This window comes from Pteronotus mesoamericanus, unplaced genomic scaffold (genome assembly GCF_021234165.1).
Source record: "Pteronotus mesoamericanus isolate MK-2021 breed Mesoamerican mustached bat unplaced genomic scaffold, CSHL_Meso_final contig_25, whole genome shotgun sequence".
In the NCBI taxonomy this organism is placed as follows: Eukaryota; Metazoa; Chordata; class Mammalia; order Chiroptera; family Mormoopidae; genus Pteronotus; species Pteronotus mesoamericanus.
The window spans coordinates 6,830,665-6,844,530 of record NW_026555105.1 but is presented as its reverse complement, the minus strand read 5'-3'; the positions used below and the strand labels follow the sequence as shown (position 1 = coordinate 6,844,530).

Genomic DNA, 13,866 nt, shown 5'->3' with positions numbered 1-13,866 from the left:
CCACACACGTGGCTTTGAACCTACCCTGCAGTCTTTGTTTCTGGGGTCTCCAGGAATTGCACAGGTCTAATTCTTTGAAGTCTGGGGATAGATGCGTTCTTTAAAGGTCTTCTAAAGCCTTGTTTTCAGCTGCCCGCCTCCTTCGGCTAAGCAAGGGGGCTTGCTGTGTCATTGATGCCTCTGTGTCCTCGGTGGCAGAATTGCCTTGATGCGGACAGATTGGCCCCATCCCAGGGGTTCATTCGTCTTTGGCAGCTCATCACCAGTGTGTGGAGGGAGGTGACATGGGTAGAACTGGCCAAGACTTTCAACCAGGCCTGTGTGCAGGCTCTTCAGAAAGCCCATGTGGCCTTCTGCTTGGGGACCGTGGAGTTTGATGTGTTGGCGTCACATGCTTGTGTGTTTGTTTCACATGGTTTGTTTCTGTTTTTGTTTTGGGTAGAATGCACATTCAGCAGGACAGGCCTGACACGTGTTTGTGGTTCTGTGTTCACCCCGTCACGAGCCTCCTGGCCCCTCCCCGCCCAAGTGGCACCACAGGTTTCCGGGCTGCTGCCAAGTCCTTGGGTCTGGGTCTCCATCGGCCCCATCTCCCACTGCTGCCCTGAGACTGCTTTGTAGGCAGTGCCTAGGGAATGGTAGCCGTCCTTCCCAATACGCTCTGTCCAAGCCTGCTTCTTCCATTGCGCCTTCTCTGATCTCTTTCCCGTAACTCCAGCCAGCCCGGAACATTTACCTCCTCTGAATTCCCATGGCACATCCCCAGTTTCCTCCGCAGCACTTCCCTCAGGCCACCTTGTCATTGCCAGGCATGAGCAATCTGTCCTGACAGACAGTTGGCCCTGGAGGGACTCCCACCACTTACTGTGGCATTTCAGACACAATCATCCTTTGCCTCAGAGGTATCGAGTGGGCGAGTGCATGTTGAGTCACAAGTGTCCTGAATATGTACCATTTCCCAAAGAGCTATTTACACACACTGGTGTTCCATTTGATGGAAGCGTAGCACCTTTGAGGTTCCCTCTGTCTCGGCGTATTGTCAGTCCTTCTGGCTCATAGATCTTGCAGCTTAGCCCCCATCCACCAGCTGTTTTTGTCCAGAACAGTTATTAGCAAGCAGAAATGGTAGGTAACTGGCGTAGAAATTTAGCTCAAGCAAAGTATGCCATAAAATCTGAGTCACTCTTATTTTTAAATAAATGAAACCAAATCTTTGGGAGCTTGTTTGCTTTAGAGAAAAAGTTAATGTTACCTTTAAATCAAGCCCATCAAGTGGTTCTTAAATTATTAAACTATAACATCGAAAGTGCTTTTCTGCACTGAACCAAACCAGAATGAAAGGGCGAGGCGGGGCAGTGGGCGATCGCGAGCCTTGGAGGAGCCCCTCTCCAAGCCTCTGCTAAATGGCTTTCGCTCCGTAACAGCCCTTCAGCCTTCCAGAGCGTTTCACACGGAGCCTCTTCCAGCCGTGTTTTTCATTAGCCTGTTATTTTCCCCAGGCCAGAGCATCTTCACTATGCCAACAACACTGATCAGATCCTTGGCAGTCTTTGAAATGGCTACCTGAAGTGCTTTGTGGGAGACTGAACCTTGTGTGCGCTATGGCCTCCCCTTGCAGGCGGTAGAGACCGAAAGGATCTGACCCCTGAAGCACCTCGTTGTGTAGGTTACTAGAGAGCTGCTGGGTTTGGGAGTCTGTTCCCTGCCCGCACAGCCAGCCCTGGCCACCTCTCCACAGACTCCCCGTCTCCCCAGAGGAAAGGCCGGTTATGCAGACAGTGACTTCCCAGGTCAGAAACACTCGGGCCTTTGGGTTATCATAAAGCTCACTGAAGGGACTCTGAACCCTCTGTCGTAGGAACATAGTCCGTTGCTCACAGTAATTCAGTGTTATTTTCTCCCCTAGTTAAAATGTGCGCAGTATTGGCCACAAAAAGAAGAAAAGGAAATGATTTTCGAAGACACAAATTTGAAATTAACATTGATCTCTGAAGATATTAAGTCATATTATACAGTACGACAACTAGAGTTGGAAAACCTTATGGTGAGTATGGCGTGTGCTTCAGTACTCCAGGCGGTTAGTCGTTGAGTTGCCTTGTCCTTTGAGTGGTATTACCTAAGGCCAATTTTTGTGGATTTTGTGTACCCTGAGCAAAACATGGCTTTGGCACTATGGTGCGCAGAGCTTACCTGCGTACTTACCAGGTGAGCAAGGGTACCCCAGGGCCCAGGGGAGGGGGTCTTAGGTACCTCCTTTCCCACAGAGCTCTCTCTCCCTAAACTTTAACACTAGGGAGCACTGGTTCTCGGGAGAAGGGAGTTTCTTATCTAAAACATACCCATTCTTGTCTTTGCACCTGCAGCGGGAGTGAAGGGGCTGCCTGCAGGTTAAACCCCAGCGGAGCGCGCTGCCTCCTTCCGCAGTCGGCAGCCTCTCTCTTCTGAAGCTGGGGAGGAGGGGCCCTGCGGGGCTAAGCCCACCTCATAGCCAGTGTCAGGTTCCTGGGTAAGGCCTGGGGCCTATTGGGTGTGGGAAGAACCATTAACACCGGCTGCTGGCCGCTGTTGAAAGAGGGTGCTGGAACACGGCAAAGTTCTGTGCTGCGGGACAGCGCCCCCACAGGCCCTGGCCCCGGGGTTCAGACTCGGTCATCGGGCTGCGTCTCTGAGGAGCCCGTAGCTCAAGGCAGCCCCTGGGCTCACCCTCAGTCCTGGTGGCCAGCCGCCGCCCTCTGGAACTAGAGTCGCTGGCCCACCACATCAGACTGTCAGCCTGTGGGCAGGGGGCGCTCGGCTCACCGTGTCTGTGTCCTCTTCCGCTGGTTTGGAGGCGCTGATATGTGTGAAGCGTTAGAGCGGCACCAGGCCCAGCACGCGCGCTCAGGAAGCACTCGCAATGCTGTGGGGTGGAAGCCGCCCAGGACTATTCAAGGGGCAGTAGGGGTGACCAGTCTGAAGCAAGGGGGCGGGGGCTGTCACGTGGGTTGGGCTGGTGGGGCGGGGCGGGGTGGAAGAGGTAGGGTTTGCTTTGGAGTTACAATCACCGCAGAGGTGCTTTACGGTCACCACGACTCCCGCTGTTGAATGGACCGTGGCCGTCAGATCTAGCGCTCTGCATGGGTTACGGCGACACAGAGAACAAGTTAACATCTCGTGGCTTTTGAGGAATGCAGCTTATCTGGGTGCTCTCTCCTCCCTCTCCGATAGTGCCAGCGGGAGCCCAGCTGCGGCTGTGCACTGGGGCTCAAAGGGAGTGATTTATGGAGGGGCTGGAGGGAGGGTTTTCAGGAATAATGTTGGCAGCGGGCTGGAATGTGCCTGGAGGATTATGTAGTAGACTTTTTTAAATGCTTTTTAGCATTTGCGAGCCTGACATACAAAGAGTGACTTCTGGTAAACTCCTGAGAATATGTCTCCTGCTCACTGAGGGAAGCAGAACCGGACGCAGTGGAAGAGGCCTGTACCGAAGGTGCAGACGCAGCTTGCTCCGAGGCCTGGCCGTGGCCAGGGGCCTGTTTGCTGGGGCCCAGAGCGGGTGTCTTGGGGAGAGGTGGGCTAAGTGAAGAGGGAGGGTGTAAACAAGAGGTGATCCCACCGTCTTCAGGATTGAAAGAGAAAACTTTGTTTTTAAAATGTATCTTTAAGTGTTTTTTTCCCCCCTAAAAAATAGAAGAGGCATTTCTCTTTTTAAGCCATTAAAGTATTAGGAGATCATTTTCCAGGGAGGAAAGAATGGGATTGCTTGGTAAGATTCTAGAAATGACCGTAATGTCAGGGGGAGATTTCTCCCAGTTCTGCAGAAAGATACTGGTGTACATTCCAGCTGGCGCAGGGCTGAATGGGGGTCGTCTTTCTGATTTTAGGTCATTGGTGTTCATTGTGGTCCGTTCTCATGTTTTCATCACACGAGGGTTGGGGGAAGTTGCTATAACTCAGCTGGAAGCTCTGGGAGGGCAAGGGTGGTGTCTTGACCTTGTTCCTGGCATGGTGGCTGACACATGGTAGACACCTTGTGGACATTTGCCGAATGGAGGAAGACGGAGTTGGTAAGCAGGTCTCTGGCCCAAAGCCTTCCTCCATCAGCTGCTTGCCAGGCGACCTAGGCACTGCCATGGCCCTTGGCTCCACTGAGCAGGAGGCCCTCGAGGCTGGCGAGGTTCCTTTAAACCGCCATGTGCCCACCTTAGCAAGGCCTGCAGGCGCTGCTCACCCGATACCTGCTTCCCGTTTACTGTGTGCTCTCAGCTTGGGAAAGCTCTTGAGCTCTCTCTTGCCTGTGGGAACCGCACTTGGATCTTTGCTCCTGGGGCCAGCTGCCCACGCCGCGAGGGGGCTCTCTCAGGCTCAGAGGAAGGGCGGCACCAGACGCCGTTCCTCCCAGGAGCAGACTGGGCCGGGGGAGAAATGCTGGGGACACGTGCCAGGGCCCCCCTTCAAGAGCGACTGCCACAGGCCCTGAACACGGCCTCTGGACTCAGGCAAACCTAGACTGGAATTCCTGCTCCCCCACTGACTGGAGGGCTGGCCTCCGAGCCTCCGTCCCCTAATCCAGAAAATGGGAATAATGAGGATGCATGCCTAGAAGGGGTGGTGTGGGAACTCAGTGAGCTAATGTGCCTGGTTACCTTTTCCTCTAAATTGACCGTCCTCTGGGATGTCCAGATAGTCTTGAGAAGCCCTGAGTTACCCAGAGCTGATGCCACATCCACGCAGTTTACAGTTTCACCCTGTCATGTGAAACCTTGTGTGGTTCTATGACACGGTTATCATGGGTGGCAGTGCAGCATCATTGTGGGGCAGAGAAGTCCGTTGTAACCATGAAGACAACAGAGGGGAGGGGGACATTGGAGAAAAGAGGTGGGCAAGCTGTTCCATCCTGAAGGAAGTGAAGTCAAAGCAGGAGCAGCTGGTGGCCCAGCGCGGAGCACGGGGCCTGGTGCCGCAGGGCTTGTCACTTGCAGGCTTGTCACTTGCAGGCGGCCGTAGGGGCGCACGGCCCGTGGGAGAAAACCGGAGAGCTCAAGCTGTTCTGGGAGTGCATGGGTGGGAAAGCACTTGGTGCTTACTTAGAATTTGTGATTTCTGTACAGATAATTCTCTTAGAATCGTCATGAGTATTTTTCTCTTTAGACTAAAGAAACTCGAGAGATCCTGCATTTCCATTATACTACATGGCCCGACTTCGGAGTTCCCGAATCGCCAGCCTCATTCCTGAACTTTCTTTTCAAAGTCCGCGAGTCGGGCTCACTCAGCACGGAGCACGGCCCCGTCGTGGTGCACTGCAGCGCCGGCATTGGCAGGTCGGGGACCTTCTGTCTCGCCGACACCTGTCTCTTGCTGGTAAGGAGGTCCTGGAAGACCCGGGGAAGAGAAGGGACCGCGTGTAAACTTCCTCTCTGGCCTGGCCGCAGCTTCCCTGAGATTGTCCCCACAGTAAATGACCTTTGATCTGTCCTTTCAAAAAACTTCCCTTCCATAAAAACAGGCTCACCCTCAATTACTTGGTTAGGAGGGATGGTCTTAATTTTAAAGTGAAATCCAGAGAGATCCAAAAAATCCCCTTGTCTTTCGTTTTTCCCAGGCGCTCACACGGTCCCGATTTTGCTGCAGCAGCTCACATTTTCCAGAACTCTGCCTTCCCTGCTGCAGTTGTTTCCTGGGTGGGCACCGCGGAGTCGGGGCTGGCTCAGTTGTGTCTCCTCTCTGGCTTTCAGATGGACAAAAGGAAAGACCCTTCTTCTGTTGATATCAAGAAAGTTCTGTTAGAAATGAGGAAATTTCGGATGGGACTGATCCAGACAGCAGACCAGCTCCGTTTCTCCTACCTGGCTGTGATCGAAGGTGCCAAATACATCATGGGAGACTCCTCAGTTCAGGTCAGCATTGCGTGCGCTTTTCCTCCGGGCGCGCCGAGTTCCGGTTTTTGTCTCTGAAGAAGGTCGCTGTCTGCTATACAAATTCAAACACTATCATGCACCAGAGCACAGAACAAATAGCCGCCCTTTGTGTTTAGTTAGAAAGTTGTGGCAGTTCTCACTGGGTCCTAGTTCCTGCCTTTGAAGAGCACACCTGGCGAACGTAATAGGGAGAATAGTTTATTTTCAAGATTGCAGCTGCGGCGATACATCTGGGGGCCCGAGGAGCGGAGAGGCCCTCGCTGAGCCGGCAGCCCTGCCCCCGAGGAGGGCCCAGGCGTCCTGGCAGAGCGGTCGGGCGCGGGCTCTGATGCGGCTCCTCTCGCTGCTCTTTCCAGGAGCAGTGGAAGGAGCTCTCCCACGAGGACTTGGAGCCCCTGCCTGAGCACGTCCCCCCGCCTCCCCGGCCACCCAAACGCATCCTGGAGCCACACAATGGGAAGTGCAAGGAGTTCTTCCCCAACCACCAGTGGGTAAAGGATGAGTCCGAGGAGGATAAAGAAGACGGCCCGATCAAGGAAGAAAGCAGAACCCCCTTAGGAGCCCCCTGCAGCCTAGAAAGGTAACCTGAGAGGGTCCTGGCTTATTGGGGGTGAGGAGAAATGACCTGTTCAAGAGACACGTGTTGGTATTGAAACCCGCGGGTGCAGCCTCCTGATAGCACACAGTGCTTTTGTGTCGTGGGGAATGGGTCCCAGAGACCATCCCCCTCCTGCCCTGGCTGGCCGAGCCCAGGGTTTGCCCTGGGAAGTGACTGACTTCAGTGGGGCTCTAGCACCACCTTGTGGCGCTCGCTGGAATCAGGAGTTCAGAGCCCTGGGAGTCTTCCTGCCCAGTGACAGCAGTGTCTCCCTCAGGCTCCTGGCCTGTCCAGAAATGGAATGTCCAGGCTTGACCTTGTAACTGCAGCCCCCAAAATGGTCTTTGGGAACTTAGCCTTTCATTTAGTCATGACCAAGTAGATTGCTATTTTGCTTCCTTAGAATTTAACAAAGATTATCAGGAACCTATGGAAACATGTTAAATACTGAGATAACTAGATATATTGCTCCTGGTCTGTGTTCCAGACCCTGTTGGGAAGGGGAAGTAGATTGTAGTGGGAGCCTGTGGTCAGTGATGTGATGGAGGTACATGCTGAGGTGGTCGGCCTTACGGAGGAGCCTCTAAGCCCTCCCTGGGAGGTCCAAGAAGGCTGCCTACAAGAGGTGGCACTGTGTGGAAGCTTGAAGAGTGACGGGGAGTTAGTTCCAGGCTGAGACTGTGGAGGCAGTGTACCTGCTATTTGGAGGGCAGTTGAAAATGAGTGCACTTTTTTTGTTTTTTTAAGATTTTATTTATTTTTAGAGGCAGGGAAGAGAGGGAGAGAAACATCAGTGTGTGGGTGCCTCTCACGCGCCCCCTACTGGGGACTTGGCCTGCAACCCAGGCATGGGCCCTGACTGGGAATTGAACAGGTGACCCTTCGGTTTGCAGACTGGCGCTCAGTCCACTGAGCCACACCAGTCAGGGCAATGAGTGCACATTTCGACCCAGTATTTGTATGTATCTAGAAAATTAGCCTATATGGCATTTCTCAGACGTGTGCAGAGAGATGTATAGGGAGAGATGTTTTGTTGTAGCATCATTTGTAGTGGTGAGAAATTAGAGATGATTGTATACCCAGGGGTTAGGTAAACCCTGCTTCCTCCTCATGCCGGGATGCTCTGCAGCTGTTGGAGAACGGGGCCTGGCTGTGTTGGTGTTGCCGGACGTTGGAGGGGTGGCATGCGAGACAGCCAGTTACACTATTGGCCACAAGGGGTCCTCGGGTTAAACTGACCATCAGCTTCTTGCCCAGGCACCTTGCTAAAGGCTGAGTGCCTGGCCCCAGTTCTGATTCATGAACCTGAGTCCCCAGGGCTCTTCGTGCAACTGGTCCTTATCACAGAAACGCCAGGCCAGTCCCAGAGAGGAACTTGTCCAGCGGGGCCCCTGGCGCAGGCGCCGTGTGATGTGCTAGCAACAGCTCATTGGCTGTCCCTCAGTGACCCTGGGCCCAGCTTCCCGGGGCCTCTGGTGACGTTCTCAGGGTAGGTCGGCGTGTTCCATCTGAGGGCTCACAGTGGGCCAAGGCTGAGAGACACAGGCTGCAAGTGACTTCTGTCTCATTCATGTCATGTGTTCTGTTTTCTTTATTCACTGAGAGTTGTGGCGAGAGCAGTGCCTTTCGTACTGCACGTGAAGGCGGTGTGCACGGAGGTGTGTGTCTGGGAAGCTAGAAGCCAGGGAGCTCCAGGAAAAATGGAGTTGTACCAAGGACGCAAGTGCCGCCGGGCACCGGGGGAGCCCACGTGCCCATAGCACTCAGCGCAGCGGCCCGGGCCTGGCAGGGTGGGCGCTGGAAACCAAGCACTTCCTGCGGCCTCCCCTGTCTCCCGGGCAGCGGTACCTCAGGCGAGTGTGCCCCTGTGGGCTGCGCGTGGGCCCATGAGCCTCTGCTGGCCTCTCCTGTGATGGCCCTGGAGCAGGAACACTGCACGTTGTCCCCCCGGATCCCTCTAGCTTGCCACCATGATGGTGGCCCACCGACTGCGCCCACGGCGCCCAAGAAAGGGCCCTCCTGGCCGGATCAGATAGGGGTGGGGATTCGGTCTGGGGGTCAGTGGGATGTGTGGTGTCTGCGCGTCAGCAGTGACGAAGGTCCTGTGGATCAGCATCTGTCGAGGTGGCAGGGGAGGGTGTAGAGACACGCGGGCCGCGCCGTCACCCTCTCTGATCCGAAGGGGACCATTGTACAGCAGACCCCAGGGCAAAGGTTGCACCTGTCTTCACACCAGCGGCTGTATTTCTCCTCGAGCCCTTACCCACCCTCCCTCACTAAGGAGTCCACGGGCCTCCGGATCCCTACCCTTCCTGGCTGTGAGGGCCACCTGGATCCCTACGGGGAGGCGGTGATAAGTGGGCGTCCGACCAGTGTCGGCAGCACCGAACTATTTACATGCGGCCCCTTTTTTCCCAGAATTCCCCTCATAACAGCACCTTGGCCATTGCTCCCCTCAGAGCGAGTAACCCACTTCTGCGCTCTCATTCCTCAGCACGAGTCAAGACACTGAAGTCAGAAGGCGGGTCGCTGGGGCAGGTCCTACCCAAGGGGAGCCGTCGCCATCTACGGAGGAGCAGGACCAGGCGCTGACTCACTGGAAGCCCTTCCTGGTCAACATGTGCATGGCCACGGTCCTCACGGCCGGCGCGTACCTCTGCTACAGGGTATGTTTTCACTGACGGACGTGCTGGCAAGACCGCGTGTACAGAGAGCCCTGGCCGGCAGCCTGGCCTTAGCAGTCAGTGCTGTGGAAGGGCCTGAGCCAGTCCCAGAAGGAACAGATCAAAGGTTTTAAAGTCTGGAACTGTGAAGGGCTAACAAGAGAGAATTGAGGATTGATGCACTGGGGTTTTAAGGAGCCCTGTGGTCCCAAGAATACAAGCATCTAATCTCAGGGCCTTAACCTATTCAGGAGTAAGTAGAGAAAATGCCAAATACATCTCTCTCTCTCTCTTTTTCTTTTTTTTTTTGTTTTTGTTTATTTGTTTTTGAAAAAATACAATTACAACACATTGTTGTTTTTAACCTTTGTAAAAAGCAGCTTTTTGTTACTTCTGGGGGAAAAAAAAGACTAGGCACTTATGGAACTTTCTTGTACCCTTAGGGGATGTAACCCAATACACAATTTCTATTTGATTTCCCAGGGAAAGACTCCCCCTCTCTGAGGAATGCGGAGTCCCCTGGAGGAGAGGGCGTGAGGGTTTAGGGCTGTGTCTTGCCCAGTCACTTCCTCTGCTGTGCGTACACTGAGCTTGGGAAGTTCCTGCCAGCTTTCCCATTTTAAGAAGAAAAAAACCGCAAAAGGCCATCTCTAGAAAAGAAGACCCGGCTGTGCTTTTGCTCAGGGTGTCCCCACCGGTTTTCCATGGTTCACTTCTCCATCGATCCCTTCTTGTCGCAGCCATCTTGCCGTGTCCTGCCCTCAGCAGCCCATCCTCCAAAACAGGGCTCCTCGAGGCCCCTGCCTCAGGGTCAGAGGTCACCCTTTTCACCCTGCCATTGAGATCGAGAAGGAGCAGTTTCCATTTGATTTGAAGTATAAATGCATTTCAGTAGAAACCCACCCCTGAGAAGTGTGTTGCTGTTAAAATAAGGAGAAGGGACTCAGTGAGCTTTAAAACTGTGGTTGTGGAAATCACCTCACAAGACTTTCTTTATTGTTTTAAAGTTTGCCATCTTTGAGTGCATCAGATGGTTTAGCAACACAGTTTTATCCTTAGGGGTGATTTCTGGAAGAGGTGGGGGCTATTGTTAAAAAAAAGAAAAAACCCACCAAAGCCCCTTTCACGGGCATGTCTGGGGGAGGGGCTGGGGTAGCCGGGCTACTGCCCAGCCTGCAGCTCCGCGGGGTGGGCTAGGGCTCAGCTGAAAATGTTGGTTTCATTCCAGTTCCTGTTCAACAGCAACACATGATCGGACCCACCTCCACCCCTCTGCCAGCCTCCGCCCACAGAGCCCGCACCCGACTAGCAGGCAAGCCGTGGGACGTAAGGGCCGCCGCGCCACCCGACCAGGCCGGGCCCCCCCCTCCCCCGCCCCCCAGCTGCTGGGCTGCTCCTTTTTCTCTTGCTTCCCCCCCCCGACTGCTCCTTTAAGTACCAAATCCACAACCCATTTTTTGAGGAGAGCAGAAGAGAGTGCCGTGCCGGCGGCACCGAGGACAGGTGGCCTGTGCAAGCCCAGGCGGCGGCACACAGCACTGCCCGGCAGACTCGGCGGAGACCATGTGCCAGGAGCCTCTCCGCTCCATGTTTATTTATTTTTTTCTTTTTCCCTTTTCCCCCCAGAGGCATCCTTAGTGCACTAGCATTTTCTGAAACCAATAATGTATTAAAAGTTTTTTGATGTCAGCCTTGCATCAAAGGCTTTCTCAAAAAATACAGTAATAAACCCTCAGGTAGTGCTGGGAACCTAGGACTCTGCAGCGAGCGTGCTGCGTCAGACCAGCACTAGGAAGACGGACGGCTGTGAGCAGTGGGTATTTCGTGGCGCTGTGGGTAACGTGAGAGGAGGTTTGGCGTGTGTTTAGAGCGCAGTGGGATGATTCATAACGAACACTTGGGTATCGCCACACGTGACGGGAGATGACTTTGTCCGGTTTTCCCCTCCCCAGTTTTACCTGCTAGAACCTGTTCTCAGTCACCACTTTCCCCCAGTGTGTATTAGAATGCATGTTCGGTCTTCTTGTGTCCTGATCAAATACCACGTGCTTGAAATACTTAGGTCTCTGCTTACTGAAGTGCCCTCGTGTGTACGTCCGGCCTACCCTTGCATGGTCAGATCATTATGGGCTGTGGCTCCTGAGACTGATGCTGAACTACTTGCTGTTCAGCACTGGAGGGATGTTTTCCAGTCACAGACACTTGCCTAATTCCTGGCATGACACTCTGGTGACTTCCTGGTGAGGCCTGGCCTGTCCTGGTCCAGCTGGGTCCCACTGTAACTCAGACATTCCAAGGGGATGGGAAGCCATAGTCACACCTCACGCTCTGGACATTTAGACAAGCAGGGTCCGCTGCTCACGCACCTTTGGGATCAGCCTCCACTATCCCAAGTTCACACTCTTCTTGAGAAGACTGTCATTTGGAACCAAGGCAACTGTTGGAAACCACACTTCTTGAAGCAACGTGGATGATGATGGTCCCTGGAGTCAGCCAGCTGCTGTCTCAGTCGGGAGGGCCTTGCTGAGCGAGGCGTCTGCCCCTGCCCTTGAACCCCGGGGACCGACGGTGCTCACGACTCTTCCTGCAAGGGGGACTTAAGACCTCCACATTAAGTGGCTTTTTTAACAAGAAAAAAGGCAGCTGTAGCTCCCGAGCTGCCCTTTTGCCAGCATTTTCACATTTTGCCTTTCACGTGTGAGAAGCCCGTGTAGCGAGATTCTGGGGTGGGATGCTAGAGGCAGAGCCCCACAGAGCCCGGGTGAGGTGTGGGTAAGGCCGAGGTGCCAGGCTGTAAGCATTTTTGAGTTGGGCTTGTTTGTTTGTTTTTGAAGTCCTGTATATGTATGTAGTAGTTTGGGTGTGTATATATAGTAGCATTTCAAAATGGATATACTGGTTTAATCTCCTATCCTTGGGAAGCAGATGGCTCGCCATCTTGTTACACGTATGTTAGAGAAGTAGCAAGCTGCTCTGCTATATGCCTTAAGCCAATATTTACTCAGCAGGTCATTATTTTTTACAATGGCCATGGAATAAACCATTTTTACAAAAATAAAAACAAACAAAAAAAGCGAGGTGTTTTGGTATAATACCTTTTCAGGTGTGTGTATACGTGGATGCATGACGGGGTGGGGAGGGGGGCGCGTCTCAGGGTCTTCTGTGACCTCACAGAACTGTCAAACTGTACAGTTTTCCAACTTGCCATATAAATGATGGGTTTGCATTTCAGTTGCAACAATAAAAAATTTTTTTTCTAAAGAACATGGATCGGGGTGCTTCCCATTTCTTTGCTCAGTGGGCCTAAACCAGGATGGGCGGCTTCTTTCCATCCCTGCGGACGCGAGGCAGCGTTGTCAAGCAAGGCGGTGAGTTTCCGCGTCTAAGAATCGCGGGGCCCCTGGAGTTGGCGCCTGCGGGCTGGGGCCCGGCCCCCCGGGGGGCCCCTGCACGCGCCCAACCACAGCCTGTCCCCGTCGATAACAGAACCCGCCTTCATGACGTACGGGGTGCGTAGAGAACGTAGCAGACCTCCACGAGCTGTTCGAAGGACGGTTCAGATCTCCAGAACATGCCCGCCTGTGAGGCACACGGTTGTAACTGCGCCTCAGCACCTCCGCATGGCTGCAGTCGGTGTGGAATTGACGGAGACATAGTAAGATGCACAAAATTCACGCAGCCTATGTGTAAATCTCCCCTAAAGCCATTTTGTGGCTTTAGTAAAGTTTTGAAATAATTTCAGACTTGCAAAATGTTGCAAAGAGAGGACAAAGAATTCCCTTATATCCTTCAGGGTTTTCCGACCGTTTCTAAGCTGGCCGCTGAGCGAGCTGCGCTTTGGCCTCCTGGCGGGATCCGTGGAGCTGGGAAGCACACACAGGCACGCTCGTGTGACCACACAACACCCAGAGGGGATGGGGGCCCGGGTGTTGTGGCCATGCCCACGGTCACGTCACTCTTCGTTTCACATACAGAAAAAAATAGCACCAGAGCTTTTATGAAGAGGTGGAATGCCAGTGTGGGGAAAAGGAAATGAGCGTGTGACTTTGGAACAGACTCAGACGCGACCAAAGGCCCCCGTGGTGCCTGGGGAGGGGAGGGCGCCCGGGAGCCGTCCAGAGCACGTGGCGCCCTTCTCACGCCCTCTGCTGTGGGAGAGCCGCTTCAGGGTCGCGCTGGTGAGGGTGTGCTAAGGGATAGCAGGGTGACTTTTCCCCCAGCAGGATGTTTGGGGAAACAACCACTATTTACTTTCTTCAGGTGAAGTGAAACACCAATATTGGTTACTTTTTTTTTTATTGAAATTTCAGGAAGTCGAACATGTAAACAAGGCAAATAAATACTAAGTTAAATCGAAAAACACAAAATATATACATGAAGCATGAATGAGGATGTTGAAGTTACGAAGCCCTTCAATGCCGCTGTTGACAGCCACATTCACACCTCAGCTTACGTCGACATTGTTAACAGAAACAGCTCAGGACACGCTCGTCTTTTTAATAGACTTAAATAGGAAACTTATTTTCTTCCTTTAAAGCAATATGTTCAGTGAAATCTTCACACCAGCTTCTGAAGCAATTTATTTAATAGGCCCATAGCTGACTTGCTTCAGAAGTTGGGTGTCAGTGTTTCGTGAGGTCAGAGTGAACGCTCTTCCTGACATCACACTCGAGGCTTCTGCTTTGCTTTGCGCTGTTGAACACGGTAA

The 13,866-nt window shown here is 53.3% G+C and overlaps 1 protein-coding gene across 1 annotated transcript in view; it reads left to right on the top strand.

The window, feature by feature from the left end:
- PTPN1 (protein tyrosine phosphatase non-receptor type 1) overlaps positions 1–12,376 on the top strand; it is a 62,866-nt gene extending 50,490 nt beyond the window's left edge. Inside the window, exons 5-10 of the mRNA XM_054573602.1 lie at positions 1,907–2,044; positions 5,131–5,340; positions 5,715–5,876; positions 6,254–6,477; positions 8,990–9,161; positions 11,221–12,376. Coding sequence (XP_054429577.1) covers positions 1,907–2,044; positions 5,131–5,340; positions 5,715–5,876; positions 6,254–6,477; positions 8,990–9,161; positions 11,221–11,235 — 921 coding nt within the window. The 3' untranslated portion in view covers positions 11,236–12,376. The remainder of the gene's footprint in view (positions 1–1,906; positions 2,045–5,130; positions 5,341–5,714; positions 5,877–6,253; positions 6,478–8,989; positions 9,162–11,220) is intronic.
- The last annotated feature ends 1,490 nt before the right edge of the window (positions 12,377–13,866 follow it).